General features: G+C 37.8%; 1 protein-coding gene across 1 annotated transcript in view; it reads left to right on the top strand.

The window, feature by feature from the left end:
* Nucleotides 1-15,570, top strand: part of LOC307167269 (NACHT, LRR and PYD domains-containing protein 3-like) — a gene marked incomplete at its 5' end in the record, with an annotated part of 78,719 nt that extends 63,149 nt beyond the window's left edge. The window contains 3 exons of the mRNA XM_079886255.1: nt 8,696-8,866; nt 11,185-11,363; nt 13,169-15,570. Coding sequence (XP_079742381.1) covers nt 8,696-8,866; nt 11,185-11,363; nt 13,169-13,209 — 391 coding nt within the window. The 3' untranslated portion in view covers nt 13,210-15,570. The remainder of the gene's footprint in view (nt 1-8,695; nt 8,867-11,184; nt 11,364-13,168) is intronic.
* Nucleotides 15,571-24,229: the final 8,659 nt, after the last annotated feature.

The following is a 24,229-nucleotide window of genomic DNA, read 5'->3' on the forward strand; positions in this document are numbered from 1 at the left end:
TTTTCTAGCAAACGACTCTGGTCAGTCCTGTTTTACTGAAACTCTTGGAGTTTGTGTTTTAGCAAGAAAGTCCAGCCAGTCCTGTACTCGGGTCTCAGTGTTTGAATAGATATGCTGAGTGGATTAGGGTGGGCAATGCTCTGTCTAAAACCGGTTCCTAAACCTGTCTTTTTCGGTTCCTGCCCCTAAATGTATATAAACTGTAAGAGAACATTCACATCAGACTTGGTGACTGCAGCTACCGACAGCTCGTGTTCTCAATAAAGAATCCTGCTGAAGAAACAACCAAGTCTCCTGGTCTTTCGATTCTAAGTTCACAACAAGGTCCACTGTAGAGGACACCAGGACTTAAATGTTTACCAGGCATTTTGGGAGACACATCAAGTGAATAGGGAAAGAAATTATATAAATATTCCTACTTATAATAATAATAATAATATTAATATTCTTACATACAGATTTCATCAGACAACCTAAAGCCTCTTACGTTGTTGAATTAACTAAAAAACAACAACGTTTTTCTTACAAAAACCTCATCATTTTGCAGGACAGTTGTCTATTACAGTATACAACTGTCAGGGTTCCACCAGATTCACTCACTCCTCCCACTCGTTCACTCACTCCTCCTCTCTCATCATCTCCGAAGTACTAATCATCATCACCTGCATCTCATCATTCCAGCACCCTTTATATTCAGCTCCTCTTTTCACACTCATTGTCTGGTCTCGTCTCTACAAGACACTCACCCGCTTCTCACCCGCTTCTCACCCGCTTCTCACCCGCTTCTCACCCGCTTCTCACCCGCTTACATCCGAAGCTCCTTCTGCCTTCTTCAGTCATCAGCCCACTTCCTGAGATCTTCCAGCCGCCATCTGAAATAGAGACTCTGATTATTTTTCAGTTAAGTTCCTGTCTGATTATTATCTGCTTGCATACTCACCATATCTCCATCTGGTTCCGTGTTTCTGTTAATAAAGCTATGTTTCACTTACCACCTGTCTGACTCCTGTTCCATCCGTGACAACAACACAGATAGAAGGGTGCCAATAAATCTGTGGTGATATACAACACGCTTTAAGAAAAGTTTATTTTCATCACATCAAGGTCATAAAATGATCAAGGCAAGGCAAGTTTATTTATATAGCACATTTCATACACAATGGCAATTCAAAGTGCTTTACATAGAAGAAATTAAAATAATAAAAAGAAATAAGAATAATTAAAACAGTTTAGAAAAATAAAGTACAGTACAAACAGTCGGACGAACAGCGGCACAGTGCTCATTCAGTAAATGCATATCTAACCAGAAGTGTTTTGAGTCTGGATTTGAATGTGACTACTGAAGGAGCACATCTGATCTCTTCTGGAAGCTGGTTCCAGCTGCGGCTGGCATAATAGCTAAAAGCGGACTCGCCATGCTTAGAGTGAACCCTTGGTATTTCTAGCTGATATGATCCTAGTGATCTGAGTGATCTGTTGGGTTTATATTCAGTGAGCATATCTGCAATATATTGAGGTCCTAGGCCATTGAATGATTTATATACCAGTAATAATACTTTAAAATCAATCCTAAATCTAACTGGGAGCCAGTGTAAAGACCTGAGGACTGGTGTGATATGTTCATATTTTGTGGTTCTGCTCAGAATCCTGGCGGCAGCATTCTGTATGAGCTGCAATTGTCTTATGGTCTTTTTGGGAAGGCCAGTGAGGAGTCCATTACAATAATCCACCCTGCTGGTGATGAAAGCATGCACAAGTTTCTCTAAGTCTTGTCTGGAAACAAAGCATCTAATTCTTGCAATATTTTTCAGGTGCTTTGACATGACTACTGAAACTAAGGTCTGACTCTAGTTTCACACCGAGATTCCTGACTTGATTTTTAGTTGTTTGACCCCTAGAGTGAAGGTATGCGTTCACCTTGAGAACTTCATCTTTGTTTCCAAACGCAATGACTTCAGTTTTGTCTTTGTTTAACTGAAGAAAGTTTTGGCACATCCAACTGTTGACTTCAACAATGCATTGGCACAGGGAGTCAATGGGGCTGTAATCGTTAGGCGATAGGGCTAAGTAGAGCTGTGTGTCGTCTGCATAGCTGTGGTAAGCAATTTGGTTCTTTTTCATTATTTGGCTCATTGGGAGCATATACAGGTTGAACAGGAGTGGCGCAAGAATCGAGCTTTGAGGGACTCCGCATGTCATGGATGTCCACTCAGACTTATGGTCTCCTATACTCACATAATAACCTCTCCCATCTAAGTATGACCTGAACCATTTTAGGACTATCCCAGAAAGCCCCACCCAGTTTTCCAGCCTGTCAAGAAGTATGTTGTGATCGACAGTGTCAAATGCAGCACTGAGGTCGAGTAGTACCAGCACTGATAATTTGCCTGAATCAGCATTTAAGCGAATATCGTTTATTATCTTTATGAGCGCTGTCTCTGTGCTGTGGTGCGGTCGGAAACCAGATTGAAAATTGTCAAAGGATCCATTCAAGCTCAAGAATTTGTTCAGCTGATTGAAGACAACTTTTTCAATGATCTTGCCTATGAAAGGAAGATTTGAGATTGGTCTAGTTGCTTAATATGTTCTTATCCAGATTGCTCTTTTTCAGGAGGGGCTTGACAACTGCAGTTTTCAGGGAGTTTGGAAAACTCCCAGAGAGAAGTGAGGCATTTACCACTTCTAGAAGATCTGCTTCTAAACTGTTTAACACACTTTTGAAAAAAGATGTGGGAAGTGTGTCAAGAGCGCATGTTGATGTTTTAAGGTGCTGTACGGTTTCTTCCAAAATTTTGCCATCAATTTCTTTGAAATCAGACATAGTAACTACTTTCTCAGGTGGTTTGATCTGTCTGACCCCAGCGCAACTCAAGGATGTGCTGATCACCTTTCTGATATTATTGATTTTTTTCAGAGAAGAAAGAAGCAAACTCACTGGGAATCTGGCTTGGGGGGTTTGTCAGTCTCTCTACAGTAGCAAAAAGAGTGCGTGTGTTGTTTAAATTACTGTTTATAATATTTGAGAAGAAATTCTGTCTAGCTTTGCCTAAAGGTACAGCACGCACATCCAAAACAATAAAACTGGGTGCTGGGCAGACAAATACCTCTTTTACCTCTAAAGGGAGTCCTTGGTCCAGCAGGAAGCCTGGAGCTTAGTTCACTCTCCCGTTCTAACGCCACTGGTAAGTCATCTGGGTCCTCAGTACCTTCCATCACAGTGACCAGAGAATTGGAAGGGAACTTATTATGATTACTAAAAAATTCCCTAAGTCTCAACGTTCGAAAGAACTTATGAAAATCTACAATTGTATCAAAATCTCGGCAATGTGTAGTGGGAACAAAAGAGAGCCCTTTACTTAAAGCAGTCAAGCAAGTGTCAGATAATGGTTTGCTAGATAGGTTAATCACATTTTGTACCTGTTCCGTTTCTGTGTCTGGCGTGTCCGATATGGCTCTCTGGCGGGAGGCGCTCTTCCCTCGCCTGCATTTTTCTTGCTCCAGTATATGGAGGTTATATGGAGGCCATTTTTGTAAATAATTTTTGTAAATAACTCTTGTCATTGTGTAAAGATTGTAAATATTGTGTTATCATTTCGCTGACTTGATAGATGATATATGTAACACACCTTTGTGGTATTCCTTATGTATCCATATTCTTGCTCATCTATCACTACTGCCTACAGTGGTAGAGACATTTAAAAAAAAAACTTTCCTAGGCTATGTTTTAAGCACTGCAGACCTTCTCTTAGCCACTTAATGTATTTCTAATGTATGTTTAATATATTTCTAATATGTTTCTAATATATTTTTGGTATGTTTCTAATATATTTCTAATATGTTTAATATATTTTTGTATTACAAATGTTGGTATATAATTTTTTCTTTATTTTCTATTTGTTTCTTTGAAGTAATTGCATTTTCACTTGATTGGTCATGTGATTAATCATGGATGTATGTGATCATGTGATCATGCATGGCTGTATATATGGAGGTGTGTCTCCCCACTTGTTTCATGTCTGATGAAGGGCTTTGGCCCGAAACGTCACATGTGGTGAGCAACTATTAAAATTGCTAGGAGCATTTTCTGGTGTGCGGACTCAATGTTTTACCTTTAGTTCCATACTGAAAGCATGAAGGCTGTCTTTGTAGATGTTATAATGGACTACAAGTTTTGTCTTCCGCCACATGCGCTCTGCTTTTCTGCATTGTCTTTTCATATTTTGCACTGCTGTTGAGTTTCTCCAAGGGGCTTTTTTTCTGCCACTCTTCTTCCTGATTTTCTCAGGAGCAATATCATCAATTACACTTTTAACTTTTGAGTTAAAAGAATCAAGGAGAAAATCAACAGAGTCAGCAGATATGCTTGGTGTTAAGGATATAGCCTTCATAAATATCACACTAGTGTTCTCATTTAAGCATCTCTTCTTGACAGACACAGATCTAGCTTCAATGGCAGGAGAGATCAATATATCAAAGAAAATACAGAAATGATCAGACAGTGCTACATCCTTAATAACAATCGATGAAATGTTTAGACCCTTACTGATAAGTAAATCTAGAGTGTGTCCACAATTGTGTGTGGGTCCATGTACATGCTGAGTCAGATCAAAAGTTTTTAAAACACTTTTGATTTCTTTTGCCATATTGGTTTCTGCATTAACTATATGAATGTTAAAATCTCCAGCAATGGCAAAACAGTCAAACTCTGTGGAAATTGTTGATAACAGTTCTGTAAAGTCCTCAGCAAAGGCTGGAGAGTATTTTGGAGGCCTGTAAATAATAAGTGAAATGCGTGGAGCACCTTTTAACACAATACCCAGATATTCAAAAGACGGGTAATTCCCAAATGATATTTGCTTACATTGATAGATATCTTTAAAAAGAGCAGCTAGACCCCCACCTCTCTTAACAGCTCTGCAGACACTTATGAAAGTAAAGTTAGGAGGGGATGTTTCATTGAGGATTGTTGCACTGCAGCTGTCTTCTAGCCAGATTTCATTTAGAAGCATAAAATCCAGGTTGTTTGTGGTGAAGTCGTTGACTAGAAGTGATTAATTTTTTTTATTAAGTGAGCGAATGTTTAAAAGTGCTAACTTAACAGTCTTACCATCACACTCACTCATACTAGACACACTTTTTGTCCCCACAGGAATGTTAGTTTGACATGTAATAGGCACCAGATTAGTTGGGTTTGCTGTCCGGCTATTGAAGGCCTTAGACTTTCTATCTATCTTGTAATAGAACAGCAATAGAGAAAGATACAGGCACACTGGGTTCCCGCTTGTTCTGTAAACATTTGAGAAAGTTACTGTTATCATAGCGGGGACCCGACACATATCACTGAGTGCTGGTATCAGTTGTTGTTGGTTCACCTCGAGCAGACGGAGGAGGGTGTGGGCCCTGGCGTTGTGGCAGAGGCCGAAGAGCTCTCACAGGAGGGGGAGGGCGAGCTGGGCCCGCAGGCTTTGGTTTTTGTGGTGCCTGCCATTTTTTGATTGATATCTGGGGGCTTGTAGCAAAAGAGTGGGATAGTTTGGTTCCAGCGTACACCAGTTCTTCCATTTTCTGTGAGAAGCACAGAAGTGGAGATGCTGGAGAGAGGGAAAAAGTGTCTGGTGAGAGGGGCTGTTGCTCAGGTGTTATCGGAGGCTGTAATATGCTGTCCTGGCTTCCCTGGCTGTTTTCCAGGAAGTCGTCCTTGGGTGCTGAATCTTGGAGCAGTTCTGATATGTCGGTCTGTGGTGAGCTCTGTGGGCAGGGTTCAGCTGAGATTGTGTCCGTGAGCAGATATTGTTGTGGCGGAGTGGTGTTATTATTGTTCTTGTGTGATATGTCAACCGCATGTCCATTTTGCTGCTGAAGTGAAGCCCTGTGGTCATTCATACTGTGTCCAGGTGTGTGTGTGCCATTCAGATTGAGTGTATTGGCACACACTGCAGAAGGATGATTGAGGGAGAAGTACATATTTTCCTTTAGCACTCTTGAACCAAGTTTGTTTGGGTGGTGGCCATCTTGATGAAACAGTTGTCTCTGACTCCAGAAAAGATTGTCAATGAAATTCACTCCTTTTATATTGCAGGTTTTTTGCAGTCATATATTAAGCCCAAGCAACCGTGAAAACCTGTTTGTTCCTTTTGCTGTGAGTGGTCTACTCATGAATGTTTGAACTTTCAGTCTTTTAAGTGTTTCAAAAAAATCATTGAAATCCTTCTTAAGGAGTTCTGACTGCTCTTTATGAATATCATTCTTCCCGACATGAATGATGAGTCGATTTGAAGTCTTATGTTTCATCAGAATGTTCCCTTTTTATATCAGAAGTTGTTGCTTGTGGAAGGCAGCATGTAGTTGTATCCCTGCCGCTAATGTTTCTAATTATGGAGTCCCCCACTATCAGAGTCCTGGGCTCGGCTGCGCTCTGAGCTGAGTGCCGCTGTCTGCTCAAACTTGAGTGCCAGTTAGCATCAGTGTTAGCTACAGGCTGATTCAGTCTGTGTTCGATCACATTCATCATGTTTGGGGATTCCTCATTTACATTAATTAGTACTTCAAATCTGTTCTCAAGATGTATGGGCGGTGGTAGGAGTAGAGGATGCTACTGCGGCAATATGTGATGCTTGTGACAATCTGATGTCTCGAGTGCCTTTGGGTCTCGCTCCCTGTTTGTGCCATCGATTTGTAAGTCGATCGGCTTGTTTCTCTACCTGTCGAGGAGCACTAGTTTCATGGGACTCACCGGCTATATGGGTGTATATGGGTGTCCATGACGAAGCTCTGTTGTGTGCTCCGTCTGGTTTGGTGGTCCTGTAAGTAACTTTGTTTCAAGAACTGCAATCCTTTGTAAAAGTCTGTGGCAGTTAGTGCAGCAAGTAGATTCTTGAACCAGAAGAGGCATTTTCTCTCTTATCCTTATGAATGTAGGCAGTTGGGTTTTCCTTTCCCCGGAATGTAAGCTGGCCGGGTAAAAGAATTCTGCGTTTTTGTAGCAATCCAAACTTTGTCGTTTGAGCACTGTGCTGATTTGCTGAAGTTAAAATTAGGTGATAAAAGGAGATAAAATATAAAAATATAGGATAAAATATAAAAGCGATAGAGCAAAGCGCGGAGCAGTAAGCAAGAGCGTCCGAACAGTAGCTGAGCAGGAAGTTATCACTTCCTAGAGGAAAAGCAACTGAAAAGTTCAAATTCCAAAGATTTTACATATAAACTGGGTCAGCATACTGTTAATTACAGTTAGTACCATTAGAAGTAGGGGTGCTGAGTGTGACCCCTGGCCAGGAAAAAATATGGTTGGGGATAAAAGTTCACACAAACAAAACAAAAAAACTTTTTTTGTCTTTGTCTTGTTTTGCCTATAGGCATACATATTACGCGTGTTTGTTTTTATTCATGCTGTATTATAATTACACTGTGTCACCAACTAAGGACAGATTGAAATCTACAGTAAATTAACACATCCTTCTTGACTCTTCAACCGAGTGTAATGGTATGTTAAGAAGCCTTTAACGTTATGTGCTCAACATTAAATCTGTAACATGTAGCCACCATTAAGAATAGGGTTGTGCCGGTGAGGAAATTTTCCCACTGATTAGTTAACTTATGACAACCCCAGTGTTATTTGTTAATGTCTTCTGTAGATTTTGATCTTTATAAGTTGTTATGATATATTTTTTGATGAAAAAACAACAACAATAAAATAGTAAAAAATAAATGAATAAAAACTTCCGTATACTATTAACAAACTAAGATGGGTGACATAAACTACCCATATTATAACAAATAAATAAAATATATTTGGAAATTGCCCTTTAAAACGAAAGGCTACACAGGGAAAGTAACAATGAAGTTATTGAATGAAACATAAACACAGCGTTTGTGTGTTTATCATCTTTTCCGCATATATACTGACATCATTTTATGAATGAATGGCTTGCTCTAACTGTTGCTGGTCTTCGTCTACAACATGCGCTTTTGCACCCCCAGCAGATGGAGAGTATGCTCGGCAATCTACTGCTTTTCCTGCAGTTCCTGGATGTCAGTGTTGAATAGGCTTTATGCCCAGCTCCACTACTTCCTGAACTTCAGCCAGCTCCTTTGTTTCCTGTCTGCCATTATTGGACAAACTGATTAATCCAGGTGTGCCTGACTTCAGTAACAATAATCAGACACACCTGGATTAATCAGTTTGTCCAATAATGGCAGACAGGAAACAAAGGAGCTGGCTGAAGTTCAGGAAGTAGTGGAGCTGGGCATAAAGCCTATTTAATGTCAAATTTGAACCATTGAATTTGTGGAAGCGAATTTGCAAAGCGAAATAAAATGGACCGAAAATTGCCTGTTGAATATTATAGGTTGTATTTTTAAACAGTTTGAATATTTTAGAAGTGAAATATGAAAGGTGAATATGGATTATTGAATTTTTAATAATGAAAATGTGTTTGAAATGTTTTTAATTGAAATGTTCACAGCTTAAATATTCAACCATGTTGAATTTCAGCCCATAAAAATGCAAGCCCTAAAAATACAATGCATTAAAATGCAAGCATGGTTAATGCAATGCCTATTTTTTTCAAGTAGTGCAATTCAACAGGCTTTTTTATTTCAAAAACATTTGACATTATTTTACTTCCATAGATTCACTGCTAAACTGATCTGATATGAACTGAGAGAGAGAAGTGTGTGTCATTGTTCTCTACAGGTTGAGGATTTGTGATCTCACAGATGAAGGTTTTGCTGCTCTGACTTCAGCTCTGAGATCAAACCCTGAACACCTGAGAGAACTGAATCTGTCTGGGAATAAAATAGGACAATCAGTGAATCTGCTGTCTGATGTACTACAGAATCCTCACTGTAAACTGGAGAAACTGTGGTAAGATCATATTTGATTCTCACACATGAATCACAGTGTAAAGTATATTTGAAGTGTTCAGCCTCTTTCTGCTGCTGTGAGTTCAGATTATTGAGCTGTAAATGATTGAACACATGAGCTGATCCTCAATAACATGAAACTGCAGGACTGAGAGTCACACTGAAATACACACTTTCACACATAATCAAAATTTCAGTCTCTCAACTTTAAACAGACTCGAGCTCAACACAGTCAGAACTGAGAAATGAAGAACATGCTGGATTCATTCTTACTGTTAATTATGTTCATCTTTCTGCATTGACACTTTCTAAAGGATTGTTTTTAATTCTGTAAAATGAACACACACACACTAATTGACACTCCATATATATTACATAGTACAGATCTAAGTAACAGTAAAACTAGCCTATGTAGTGAATAGTCTCATATATTAAAGCAGGCTGAACACAAGACTCAATTTTAATATAGTGCAAATAAGAGATTATTTTTCCTGATTGAATGATACTTTAGATGTTTTATGATCATGTTTTGTGACATTTTAGATCTCAATCTAATGATCCATCAAACATATAAATTTGTGCTTTAAGTTTGAACTTTCTCTTTAAAGGTCCCGTATTATGCCCCTTTTCACAAGATATAAAATAAGTCTCTGATGTCCCCAGAGTGTCAATGTGAAGTTTTAGCTCAAAATACCCAACAGATAATTTTTTATAGCATGTTTAAATTGTCATTTTTTGGGGCTCATAAAAACGCGGTGTTTTAGTGTGTGCCCTTTAAATGCAAATGACCTGCTGCTGGACGACCCAGAGGGCGGAGCTTCATGAGCTCGCGCTCAGTCTCTCAGGACAATTTCATCTCACGGAATAATGATAATATCATAAACTCTCAGTAACGGTGTTCATTTAGAGTCGGACAATAATGCCTACAGAGACAGAGTGCTATATAGAGATGGAACAGGTATAGTTTAGTAGTTTAATTACGGTTATTATAACGTATTTGTCATCTGCTTGTATGTACCCATTATTATGACCGCCGCTAGCGTAGCTAGCGAAAGCGGTCATATAGGGATTGTCAAAGTTTTTTTTTTTTTTTTTTTCGTCACCTTACTGAATTTTTCGTCAACGATACCAGGGACACCGAAGCACCGGGGATGCAGTTTTTCCTAAATAACTACCTGAACCGTGGCACCGAGGATGAAGAAATTTTTATGGTATGTTGGTCTACTAGACTTTTACGGAAAAATTTTGTTTGGTCCCCGGGGGCCACTTCCCCCAATTTTTCGTCAACGATACCAGGGACACCGAAGCACCGGGGAACATGACATTTGGTGGGCATGTAGCCCCACTAGACTTCTACGGAAAAATTTCGTTTGGTCCCCGGGGGCCACTCCCCCCCCGCGCTGGGCCCCCCCAAACCCAAAAAATGCAGTTTTTCCTAAATAACTACCTGAACCGTGGATCCGAGGATGAAGAAATTTTTATGGTATGTTGGTCTACTAGACTTTTACGGAAAAATTTCTTTTGGTCCCCGGGGGCCACTTCCCCCCCCTGCGCTGGGGCCCCCGTAAATTTTTCGCCAACGATACCAGGGACACCGAAACACCGGGGAACATGAAATTTGGTGGGCATGTAGCCCCACTAGACTTCTACGGAAAAATTTCGTTTGGTCCCCGGGGGGGGGGACTATTACTTTTTTTAGGTATATACATAAACACGCAATACAGCCAAATTACTCCACGTCAATTATTTTTGTGGAAAGCCAGTGCAGGCCTGAGCGGCAGTCATATTTTGTACCGCGATGCGGTACATCTAGTTTATTAATAGCCTACAAGTCTGATGATCATCATCAAGTATGATGATCAAACATATACTGATGAGTTTAATAAAGTTTATTGTACATCACACAAAAGATGAAGCGTCAGTTTTACTCCAGAAAATCACCGTAAGAACTGAGTAAACACAGTAAGTTATAAGAAGTACGCAAGTACATAAACGAATTTCGGTAGAGTTGAGGGAGCATTCCTGTGGGCGGAGGTTAGTCAAAAAACTGTTCTACTGATTGCCTTTAAAGAAGGAAGTAGAGGGATGTAGTCCAAACGGGCCGTTCGATGTAGGCGACTTCTGTTAAATAAAATATCTCCATTGAACTTTGAGCTTTATAATTTTACAGATATTATTTATGCTCTAACAGCAACATTACACACTAACTAAAGTTTGAAACATGGGATCACGAAGAACGGGACCTTTAATAATGTATTCACTGCTAAACTGATCTGATCTGAACTGAGAGAGTAAAGTGTGTGTCTTTGTTCTCTACAGGTTGAGTAAGTGTGGTGTCACAGATGAAGGTTGTGCTGCTCTGACTTCAGCTCTGAGATCAAACCCTGAACACCTGAAAGAACTGGATCTGTCTGGTAATAAAATAGGAAAATCAGGAGTGAAGTGTCTCTCTAAACTGAAGGATGATCCACTTTATAAACTGGAGACATTACACTACTGTGAGTATATTTTTATTTCAAGCCTTTAAATTGACCCAATTTCAGTGACAGGTCTCATATGTGTGTAACTGGAGAATATAAGATAATAATTCAGCTCCACTTTAGTCTCTGTAAACTGTTTTTAATAAGAGTTTAATTCTGAGATGTGAATATGGTCTATGAATAGTCTAGGTCTATATGAATATTTTCATCCATGCTTACATGTACAACTTTTGTTTCAGCTGGAATTAATTCATTCCTATTGATGAATCCAAATGTAGTGTTTACATGAACGATAAATAAAATGATCGGGTTGATGTGTGTGTTTATGTCACAAGCTTCAAATCTGAATTGAGTTTTTGACATGCACACACTGCACGAATATTTCCTGCTGTTTGCACATACTATCTCCTACTTTGATTGTTTTAAACCGCAGACTTAATATTTATATATGACGGGTCCGGTCCTAATTGGGAGACAATGAGCACATGAACCGTTGTGCCGTGCTGCTTATATTTATCACGCAGTAAAAACACCCCTACCTGCACCTGAAACAGCCTGTGGATGAGAGTCTGAAAGAAGGACTGAAGGCCGTGAGATTGTGTTGGTCATTCATGACTCTTCATTCAACAACTACAACAGCTCATACGCATCATACGGCATTACGTCATTGCACACGCACAGTACTTTCCAGATTCAGTTTTCAATCTGATCAAGTGTTTACATGTCCTCTCGATCGGATTAGAAAAGGAATAAACCACCCAATCCGATCGAAATTTCATTCAGATCGAGCTCATACGATTAAAGTGTTTACATGAAGGCTTTTCAGTCCGAGCCATCAATCTGATTACTAACAGATTATTTGTTTGCATGTAAACGTGGTGTGTGTGTGTGTGTGTGTGTGTGTGTGTGTGTGTGTGTGTGTGTGTGTGTGTGTGTGATAAAGTGAGAATTGTTTATCATTTGCTGTTGTAAGAATTGAGAAATTAGGAAATGCCGGACAGTCTGGTTGAAGAGCACCCACACCCTGCGGACAAAGGACCTCTCTCGAAATTACGATTTGAACTCACCATTTGAGAGGCAAAGTCTCACCTCAGAACAAATCTCTCCCCCTCTTCCCCTCTTTCAGGCTCAATCACCTGAATTCGTCTAAGAAAAATGTATAGTTTAATGTGAATGATTATCACAGAGTATTTTTCATGTTTGGTATCATTTAAAATGTCTCAGTGCGACTGGTACAAATGTCTCTTTTCCAAATAAGTAAAACAAAAGATAATAAGGTTTTAAGAGTTTATGGATAACTGGCACACAAGGAGGGGTTGGCCTCTAGACAAATGGTCTCCCTACACCCAAAGGTGTAACCTCTGAATTGATTATGAAATTGGCATGATACATTTACCTGACATAACTGACTTTGACATTATTTTCATTAAAGAGTTAAAAGGAATAGTCAAACATTCACTCACAATCAAGGATCCACAGATATCATTAAAACATTTTCATTTATGGAGTCAGATGAAATAACGAGAGAATACATATTCAAATGTATTGCATTTAATGAAAAAATTCTTTGCCTCGAGAAGAGGACAGTAACACGTTAAGACCTTCAGCGCTGATCAGATACCGGTTTTGGGCCGATCGAGCGCGAGCTTACACTGTTATTAATCTATTCCAGTTTTTCATTAATATCTCTGGCTGTAATATGAATATACTAATATCTCTGGCTGTGTTTTCTTGAAATAATCTCTAGATGTGATGTGACTCAGTAATGTATCATACTCATATGTGTCTGTCTGTGTGTTTTATTGCAGGACGTCAGTATTTAGACGTCAGTTCAGTTTCCTCAGGATCAGCTGATGGTGAATAAAGAGCCGCTACAGAGACTGAAGACACAGAAACACACAGCGATCACACTGACGTGTGTGTGTGACTTCACACCAGTTTCTTGTTTTATAGTAATGGCTCATGAAAATTAGTGCTGAAAATAGCAGCTTTGAATTGTTTCAAATTTGTTAGATATTGATTACAATGTAGATGGTGAAACACTTAAAATCGCGATTGACATTGAGATGTTTTTTTTTTCCATTGCCTGTATAATTTCCCCATCCCCCGTTAAGGTATGGCTCGTTACCCATACTTCATATTTAATGAAGTAGAGAAATTATTTAAAGTTCGTGGATGAATGTTACTTCATATGTTTTCACTTGCTACACACCGAATTATTTACAATTCCTCAAAACGTTGTTGAAATATTTTGTTGCGTTGCTTTTATGGACTCTCTATGGGCTTGTCCCTTGACTTTATCGGAATGCATGCCTCCACGTCTCCCCGACGCTCCCCTATTGACTGCGAGTGTGAGCTTCTCCTCCTGTCTATATGGTAATTTCCAGAGAGTCGCGTGGTTATGACGCAATCGTTAGCCTACTTTTACAAAAACTGCTTCTACGGGGCCATAACGTAAGATACAAGGTAACGGAGCATTTTATACATTGTCGTGTTTCTTTAGAAATAAACAATGGACATATGGAGTCTTTAAACGTCTCAGATGTAAAGTTATTCGCTGTCAAAGTGACGCCAAAATGAATGGGAGTCAATGGGATGCTAACAGCAGGTGAAGGCTTGTTAGCCAATGGCGGCTCCTGGGGGTACCTTCAAAGTAATATGAAACCCTGACCCCCTGTCCTAAACCAGCAACCCTTCGCTCAACACCACCATCTACAGGCCGATGAGTGTACAGTCACTAAATGTGCACATAAATGAATTTATTTTATACCCCCCCATGGATGAAATTCTACGAAACTTAGCATACCCCCAGAGGATGTCAAGTTAATCATACACATGAAATATGGTGCAGTTCTGAACATCTCAACCAGGGCTGCCAACTCTCACGCATTAAGCAATTGACACTTTTCACACGCTCTCACGCCACACATCCATTTTCTCACGCACAGAAAAATTGCGGAGCAAAGAAATACTTTTAATATTAAACTAATTCTCAGCTCTTAGATTCCGTCAATTTTATTACGAAATTCAGACAAAAATACGTTTGGCGCTTGTAAATGTGACGTGACAGATCGCTGAGCGCCTCAGTTCAAGTGCACGTGAACCGATCATCTGTTACTTTTTTTATTTAAAGATGCAGTACAACTTACCGAAAGTATAAATAATATGGAACAATTAGTGTTTTTCAATCACGGAAAGAGGTCAATGTAACAGCAGGAGAACACATAACGTTACATTTACCTCAGGAAAGCCATTTAATGACCATAGCACGTGTTAATTGAATAGAAAAAATAGCTAGAGAGGAGATTTTGCTGAGCACTATATTACATATTTATTATATTTTTACTTATGTCATTATATTATAACAAAAACTGCATTATATTTAATTTAATTTTTTTATTTTCAACCTTTAATAATACCAGCAGATTGGGCCCTCTATGTTTACAGCATTAGGTGAGATTATTTTTTTAAATAAAATGTAAAATAAACATGTATTCCAAATTAGTCAATATTGAATCAAAATTTGGAATCAAATCACAAGAATGGAATTAGAAGTAATAATAAAAACTGTATCCTACCAGTCATTGTACAATGTAAACATTGTAACATGTTGTCACTAAACTTCATAAAATTCTATTTAGTTACCAAATGTTTTGACAATCACAATTACACTTTATTGTGATGCAATATTTGTTTTTACATAACCAACACCCCCACCCCTACCGCACCCCCCCGCCCCCGCCCAAAAAAAAAAAAAAAAACTCACTCCAAGCTAAACTCAAAAGTTGGCAGCCCTGTCTCAACTGAAGATAGGGGTGATTAAAGCAGAATGATATTGCATTTTCATTTTTTATGGGAAGGGGCGCAAATCACAAATGAATGATTATGGGCTAGGTTGATGTGGGCCCTTAAGAGCAACATACCATAAAAATTTCTTCATCCTCAGTGCCACGGTTCAGGTAGTTATTTAGGAAAGGGTTTGGGTTTGGGGGGGCCCAGCGCGGGGGGGGAGTGGCCCCCGGGGACCAAACGAAATTTTTCCGTAAAAGTCTAGTGGGGCTACATGCTCACCAAATTTCATGTTCCCCGGTGTTTCGGTGTCCCTGGTATCGTTGACGAAAAATTCAGTAGATGACGAAAAAAAAAAAAAAAAAAAAAAACTTTGACAATCCCTATATGATATGGAATTAATTTTGTTCCAATAATAATGAACGTAACTTTTCAAGAAACTAATCAAAATATAAATTGAAACTGAATAAAATATCTTTGAAACTGAAAAAGAATAAATCGCAGGCAAATTTTTTGACTTCATTTTTAATACACTGCATGTTTTGCTTACTATTTCTCATATTTCGTTAGCTGATCTGAACTTACAAATGCGCTTCCAGAGATTTCATTTACGCTTCTTAAGTTTTCGTTTACGATCCCAGAGTTTTCGTTTACGATCCCAGAGTTTTCGTTTGCTGTTCTGACACATTTCTCTCGTGGGGGCGGGGCTAGTAGCAGTGTGCTCTTATTGGCTACTGAGTTTTTGATTGACAGCTTCTTGACCAGGAAGTGAAGACGTCAGTGCTGTGTTTATGTGTGGATGTGAGCGTCTGTAAGCGCAGCTTTCTATTTCATTTTAATGATATTAAGTTTATATCTGTATTTTTTTGCTGCTACACTATATTGTTGAGATGATTTCTTATAGAAGGAATAGTAGCCTACAGACGAATGATATCATTATCATTAGCCATCGTCGCTATCAGGATACTGGATAGCCTACTCGTGGTAAGTCACATTTATTTATTTTTAATCAATACTATACTAATACTATTTATAATACAGTACTGGCTTTTTTCAGGTGGAGAGGCATTTTAGAGCTCAGTGAGAGCCCATAACATTATACAGCTGTGTTGTCTTGATTTAACTTAGCCCAATCATTACATGACTTGTTTATCTACATTCGGTTACAGTCTTCGATTAGATCATATTTCCCCCCAGCCACCCCAAACAACATTGGGCTAGAGTAATGTACAGTATCTGTACTGTATCAGTCAATGACCGATGCCATTGGACCAGAGCGCTGTCAATCACTGCCTGATTCAACTTTGGCAATGTAAAGCCTTTTTTTTTACCATGCCAATAAAGCTGTTTAAACCTGAATTTCACAATTGCTGATTAATTTGCGATGCAAAGTTTTTGAAAGAGGAGAGAAACGACTTGACCACAGAACACGTCTCTGTTCATAATAATAAACACTCTTGAAAATTATTTAATTATTTAGAAATTATTTATTCTGATTACTTTTGTGTGATAAAGATGACTGATAGATAAAGCTATTATATGTTGCTAGTATGAGTAAATGCTTTTTCTGTGTCCATATTTGACTAATAATAATGCCAAAAATTGCACTTCAAATGAACATATCTGAGAAAAATGGTTAATCTTTAATAATAAATATATGTCCAAATTAAAACCTTAATACATGCAAGTAATTATGACTGAAAACATCCAGCAACTGGGGAATACACAGCCATGGATATATGTTTATTTATAGGGCTATACAGCCATCTACTGGCTACACAACAGTATTACAGATGATAAATGCTTCATGACTCCCGAGGTAAATATTTAAGATAGTACTGTAAAATCCCTTAAAACATTTATATAATTTGTTTGGAAAAAATATTTTAAATCTGCAACTTGTTACTGTATGTGGGAGTTCAAAGCAGTTTGTATTGTTACTTAGATTATAATACATTTCCTCTCTCATTTTCCAGGGAGTGGAGCAACTTTTCCATAAACAAAATTCTGATGCTGATACAGAGGATGGAGTGATAGTACCAGAGATCCACTGTCCCTGTCAGACAATAATCTTACTTTGTTCAGACACATCACCTTTGAATGACTGGGATCTTGATCTTCAGACACCTGATTTATTTTATTTTAATATAAACTAGCAAATATTTTAATTTCCTCTAGATTAAAACAAACACAGTTCACAAGAGGTTGCACTTTATTCTTATTAGTCTATGCTGATCTTGGATTAGCATACCAACAGCAAATGAATGTTAAGGGGATAGTTCACCCAAAAATAAAATTCTCTCTTATTTTACTCACCCTCAAGCTGTCCCAGATGCATTTTACTTTCTTTCTACAGATAAACACGAATCAAGATTGTAAGGAAAGTAATCCATCTCTGCGAGTCCTAAAGACGCTTTAAAAACCGCACACAGTGAGCGTGACGGTAATCCATGCGAAAAATCACTTCCGACCAACTGTCTTACGTACATGGGTTACAATCCACTTGTATTATGGACTCACAGAGATGGATTATTTCCTTAAAAATCTTTGTCTATGTTTATGTGAAAAAGAAAGACATATACATCTGGGATGGCATGAAGGAGAGTAAATAATGAGAGTATTCTCATGTTTTGGGTGGACTATCCTTGCACTGCTTGTGTCCAGTCACTGCTTTGTTACTTGTACTGCAACAGGAACTGCTCAAAGAATCATTGCAACATTTAAAATGTATATGAATTTTTAAAATGTATTCTGTATTTGTAATTGTGCATTTTGTATAGTAATGTATATGAGAATACTGTGCATTATATTATGCAGTTAATGTTTTGTGAATTCTGACTAAACAACATAATTGCATCCAAGACCTTCACTCTGATACTTGTGTATATGCTTTAGTGACAATAAAGAATGTACATTTAATTTAATTCATATTTTCAATTACATTAATTTAACTGGTTGTATAAGTCACAATTGAAATGGTTGATGATTGTTAAAATATATTTACAATTTTAAATCTTAGAAGATAGTATTAATTAAATGAAACAACTAAATACAATTATCAATAAAAAAAAAAAAATGGCAACAAGAACATTCTTTGTGTGACATATGTAATGAAATGCCCTTATCATCTGACAGCAGGCCACGATTGTAATTTTCATATTGTTTAAATTCCTCTTATTTAAGTGATCATTAATTTTGATGGTGTAAATGTATATCATGCTAACAATGAGTAGTGTGATGGCCATGGTTGCCAACCTTGATTACCTGATTGAAGTTTGACTTTCTTGACGGCTGAATATATCACACACGTTTGCTAGTATTCTCTTTAAATTGTAACAGCTCAACCTAATCAGAGCCTAACATGCAAAAGAATCATCAGTAATAAACAAATATTCTCCGAAAACATTGGACACTATACAATATTGTAAGTATTATATACAGTACTTTAATGTACAATTGCACCTGAATAGATCTCTTGTGCTCCTAAAAGCTTCAGTCGACAAAGTGGTAGCAGCAGGTAAATACAGATCAAATTAAAAAACAAACCTAACTTAATATCATTAAAATGAAATAGAAAGCTGTGCTTACAGACGCTCACATCCACACATAAACACAGCACTGACGTCTTCACTTCCTGGTCAAGAAGCTGTCAATAAAAACCTCAGTAGCCAATGAGAACACACTGCTACTAGCCCCGCCCCCACGAGAGAAATGTGTCAGAACAGCGAACGAAAACTCTGGGAGCGTAAACGAAAACTTCAGAAGCGTAAATGTAATCTCTGGAAGCGCATTTGTAAGTTCAGATCAGCGAACGCAATATGAGAAATAGTAAGCAAAACATGCAGTGTATTAAAAATGAAGTCAAAAAATTTGCCTGCGATTTATTCTTTTTCAGTTTCAAAGATATTTTATTCAGTTTCAATTTATATTTTGATTAGTTTCTTGAAAAGTTACGTTCATTATTATTGGAACAAAATTAATTCTATATATATGACCGCTTTCGCTAGCTACGCTAGCGGCGGTCATAATAATACACTACTGCCACTACTAATGATTATATCATTCACAAATGTTAAAATAAGTGATTGGATAATAATGTTACACATGATTCTATGTGTTTTAAGTGTAAAATCATTTCAATCATGACAACTCTCAGATAGTTTTAGCATGTTATTGAATATGGTAATGTTAATGGCAGATTAGATCTGCTACACTGCTGTTGATTATTACTGTTACAGAGCAAGAATGGACTCGTTACTGCTAATAGATACACAGATCATGTAAGATATGCGGCTGCTGCATATACATATGTTTTTTTGCCATTGTCCAGTGTGGTGATGTTATTTATTAATTGTCTGTACTTTTGTCTGATGAATGATTTTTTCGGCAGCTGAAAATGCGTTTGATCTTTGATGGAGAAAAAGAGTTTGAGCTGAAGATGAGCCTGTGGGGGGTGAGTTTCAGTTTCAACCATCCATTATCTGTTGTTAAACACATTTAGTGTCATTGAGATAACATTATTGATTTATTAATATTTTGCTTTTATTTTTTATATTTTGCATTTTACTTTTGGTTAAAGGATTAGTAATTTTGTTGTGTTTTTGTCTCTTTTTTTGTTCGTTTTTATATATTTTTTTATTAGTTAACTTTTTATTTCAGTTTTAGTTTGATATTTTAGTACTAAAATGTTGCCTTCACTGTCAGAAATAGGGGTACAGTAGGAGTCCATTTCTGTCCCCCAAGGTACAATCTACACTAACGTACCCCATAGGACTTATTATTGGACCTCAAGGTACATATATGAACCTTTTTGAGGGTCAAAAAGCTACATATATGTTCCCAAGCATTAAAAGGTACATATATGTTCCTTTTCTTTTAAAGGTGAAGGTACAATATCAAAAGACAGCCTCTGCTAAGTAAATTTTTTATGTAAAAAAAAGTTTTTTTTAAAGGTTTTAATGATACCTTAATCATTTAAGGAAGATTTTAACTTATCACTATATTTGAGTAGCCTTGAAATAAAGGAAATAAAAATTTTATAAGTCAATTTGCTGATATTAAATCATTATAACACAGCAAAAACTCCAGTGTTAAATGAACTCTCCTGGGAGTTTAAATGGCTCCAGACTCAAGAGTGTTAAAGTGTTAAAATATGATTGTTAAATTAACACTCAAGATTGTTAAAGTTAATGAGCTATTAAGTGATTCATTGAGTGATGATTGACCATTATTGACAACACCTGATGTTAACAAGCAGAATCACTGAAGGAGAAAATTACATTCTTAAGACACCGTTATGGTGATCGGTGTTTGCTTTATTTGGGCTCTTGACCCTTAAATTGTTAACTTTAGATTTGTTTGGCTGTTGTATCTGAGTTATAACTGCCAGATGAACAAAGAGAAAAGTTGATCAGGTGTTGTTGGTTATGTTTAGACATCATCATCATTTGACCTGAATCACTGAACTCATTTAGAGTCTAATCTCTGACTTAAATGTATATTGTTGACTACAGCATCATTGTGATTCTACAGCATAAGATCCAGAATTTTCTAAATAATCTAAAGGATTTCTTAAAAGTTGTTCTGATAAAACAAATCTTTCTTTTAGCAACATGACATCATGACTTTGCGTAAACATACACGCCACTTTCAAGTCAAGTGGCGTGTTATTTATACGCATTTTGAGCTATCCACGCCGTTAAACGTCCGAGTGATTCCGCGTGTATGTGTACGCCGTTAAATGTTCGAGCGAAATGGAGCAAAATGTATATCTACATCTGGGGAGCAATATTTTTTTTTCCTAGGATGGTAGGGGAACACTCATAAATGGTATTAACCCCAGTGATGGGTAGGTTTAGGGACGCAGTTGGGGTAGGTCATATTAATTATATATAGTAATGTAACGTAAGTCAACGGCGTTGATAAACACGCTGAAAAGCGATTATGCGTGTTGATAACACGCCAAAAATGGAAATACGAATTGGCGTGTCATACATACGCCATTTCATGAGATCAGTCTGCTTTTAGGCACACACAGACATCAAGAATCAGTGTAGGAATCTCAACAATGGTGACAAACAGAATATTCAATTAGGGAAAGGAAATTAGTAAGACAATTCAGATCATAATTTATTCATACCGCAATGCATGATGGGAGTCATGAATGAGTTTTGATTGGTGGCACCCAGAATGCACTGCAACATGCTTTATTATTGTCACCATTGTTGAGATTCACAGGCTGATTATTAGGGGTGTAACGGTTCACAAAATTCACGGTTCGGTTCGATACGATACACTTGTGTCACGGTTCGGTACGGTTCGGTTCGGTACGTTTTCCATACAGCAACAATAAATAAATGCCAGAGAAATTTCCTTGAATTAATTTTTTTTATTATTATTTTATTTAATGAAACTAACATCATAAAGTATGATTTTTTTATGTATTTCTTTTGTTGCTTTTTTTTTACTGAGCAATTCTGGAGCTATACTTGACTCTTCTTATGAGCATATAAAGCAAAACAGCTCCTTGGACAAAATGAAATGTAATATTGTAGTAGTAGCCTAGTTATAAACAAAGGTTTATTTTAGTTCAGATTAACATTTGAGGGCAGCAATTGTATTCATAATGTCAAAATAAAACCGACGTAATGTTACTTGAAAGCATTATAGCCCACTATTCCTGACAAACTTCCATACCTTGCAGTTAGTGTTACTACAGTAAATCCACGGTGAATGTTGCTGATCTGACACCGGCCAGTTCATTCATGGCACGATGTTTCTTCCTGGTTTCCACGTCAGCGCTGTTTGATCCGTTAATAACAGAGAAATGTGCATGTTTCGCACTAGCTGTCGCAGCGATGTTATTACTTCAGTGCCGAATTCAAAAAGCATTTGAAATTCAAATGCTTTATTTACTGGTCTGGATCTCTTAGCGCTGTGTGGTGTTGCTTGATCAGGCTCGCGCATAGGGCTCGCGAGTCCCGCTTCACAGGTCAAAACTGATAAACGGTCCACACAAACACAATAAGAGTAGCTCAGTTTCGTTCCTTACATTGCATTTGCCAGTTGATGTTTTGGTCGTGCCAGCCTCTATGAGCGCGCTTGCCACCCGCGACGCGCCTTCATTTGAAATAACTATTTTTGTCGGCAGAAAAAATGGTCCAACGAACCGTTCGGTACGTAGTGCGTACCGAAAACCGAACCGAAAGCCTCGTACCGAACGGTTCGATACGAATACGCGTATCGTTACACCCCTACTGATTATTGATGTCAGTGTGTCTACATAAAGTAATTTTTAAAGTCTTTTGATCAGAACAACTTTAAAGAAATATTTTGGATTATATTGAAAATGCTGAAAATCATTTGCTGTAGAATCACAGAGCTGCTGTAATCAACAATAAACATTTAAGTCAGAGATTAGACTCTAAATGAGTTCAGTGATTCAGGTAAAATTTATAATTATGTCAAAACATATATAGCCAACACCACCTGATCAACTTTTCTCTTTGTTCATCTGGCAGTTATAACTCAGATACAACAGCCAAACAAAATCTAAAGTTAATGATTTAAGGGTCAAGAGCCCAACTAAAGCAAACACTGATCACCATAACGGTGTCTTAAAATATGAGACTAGGCTTGTTTGAGATGCGCCTTGCCTTGCCTGAAATGAATGCGAGAGTAGGTGGCTGCAGTGAGAGGAGGAGTGAAAAAAGCGCAGGCAAGCCGGACAGTTCTCTCTTCTCGCAGTGGATCTGACATCTGCGAGATCAAAGATGGATATCACGGGATTCACACTCGTGCACAGTGTTGCTAATAAACTGGATGGAATTTAAGTTCTGTTGCTTTTATATGAAAATAAATATAATGAACAAGACACCCAAAGTAGCCTACTTATTAGCCTACTTACAAATACATGTTTATCAGTCTTTTTTCTTTAATACAGACATATGTGAATTTTTTAATAAAAATTACATTGCATAACCCATAGAGATCGCATGTCAGATAGTTTGGGAATATTCACACATAACGTATAAACACATAAAACATGATATCAGAGTTTTAAAATCAAACATTTTAAAAGTGAACAATACATCACGGTTGTTTAAACCAATGAGCATTAAGCTGTGTCGTCAGTAGGGATGGCTGGCGCGAAACAGTCGTTCCGAAGCTTTGCGAGATCCCGAAGCGCAGATGTTTCGAAACACTGATCCGAAGTGTGATTCAAAACAGCCATGTCACGTGACTATGGCCAAACGAAGCCTCAAAGTGTTTCACTAAGTGTTTCATGAGGTGTGGTCCGCCGAATCAGCGTTTGATTGACACGGTCGGGAACAGTATACACAATCGCACATCTGTATAAAAGTGAAATCAACGCATCTTGACCTCGTGGGTTTTTGTGAGAGGAGTTGATTTTGAGATAGCGGATTTTTGATGATATAGTGACATTTATAGTGCGATTTGATTAGTTATAGGTTATTTAGGCTTAGGCTAGATTTAAATTTACACAACACATTGACTGATAGGCTAGAGACAGACAGAGTAAACATATAGTGACACATTAATAGATATAGATATATAGACAGCTAGATTAATAGATAGAGACATATATAGAGACATAGATAGATTATATCTAGATACATATCTAGGTACATATCTAGATACATATCTAGATACATAGATAGATTATAGATACATATCTAGATACATAAATAGATTCATATAGATAGATACATAGATAGATAAAATGGAGGCTCCCCAGAAGAGATGGCGTACATCTGTGGTGTGGGAGCATTTCCGTTTAGAAACCCCAAATAAAGTGAGATGTATGTATTGTGATCGGCAGCTAGCCTACTGCAACAATACATCATCCATGATGCGCCATTTGAGGAGCACTCATCCTGCCATTTTGCAGGGTGCAGGATGGCATTCCCCCTGTACCTAGGCCTGCTACTGACACTACTGGGCCATCTAAGCAAGGTATGCATTGTTTGAAATATAATTATAATTGAAATATAATTACAAACTTTTGGGACACTGTTTAGAAAGTCCATAGCCCTATGCCCTACAACCTAATGTCCCAATCACAACTGCCAATC

The sequence above is a fragment of the Squalius cephalus genome, assembly GCF_949319135.1.
Source record: "Squalius cephalus genome assembly, chromosome: 11".
NCBI classification, from domain to species: domain Eukaryota; kingdom Metazoa; phylum Chordata; class Actinopteri; order Cypriniformes; family Leuciscidae; genus Squalius; species Squalius cephalus.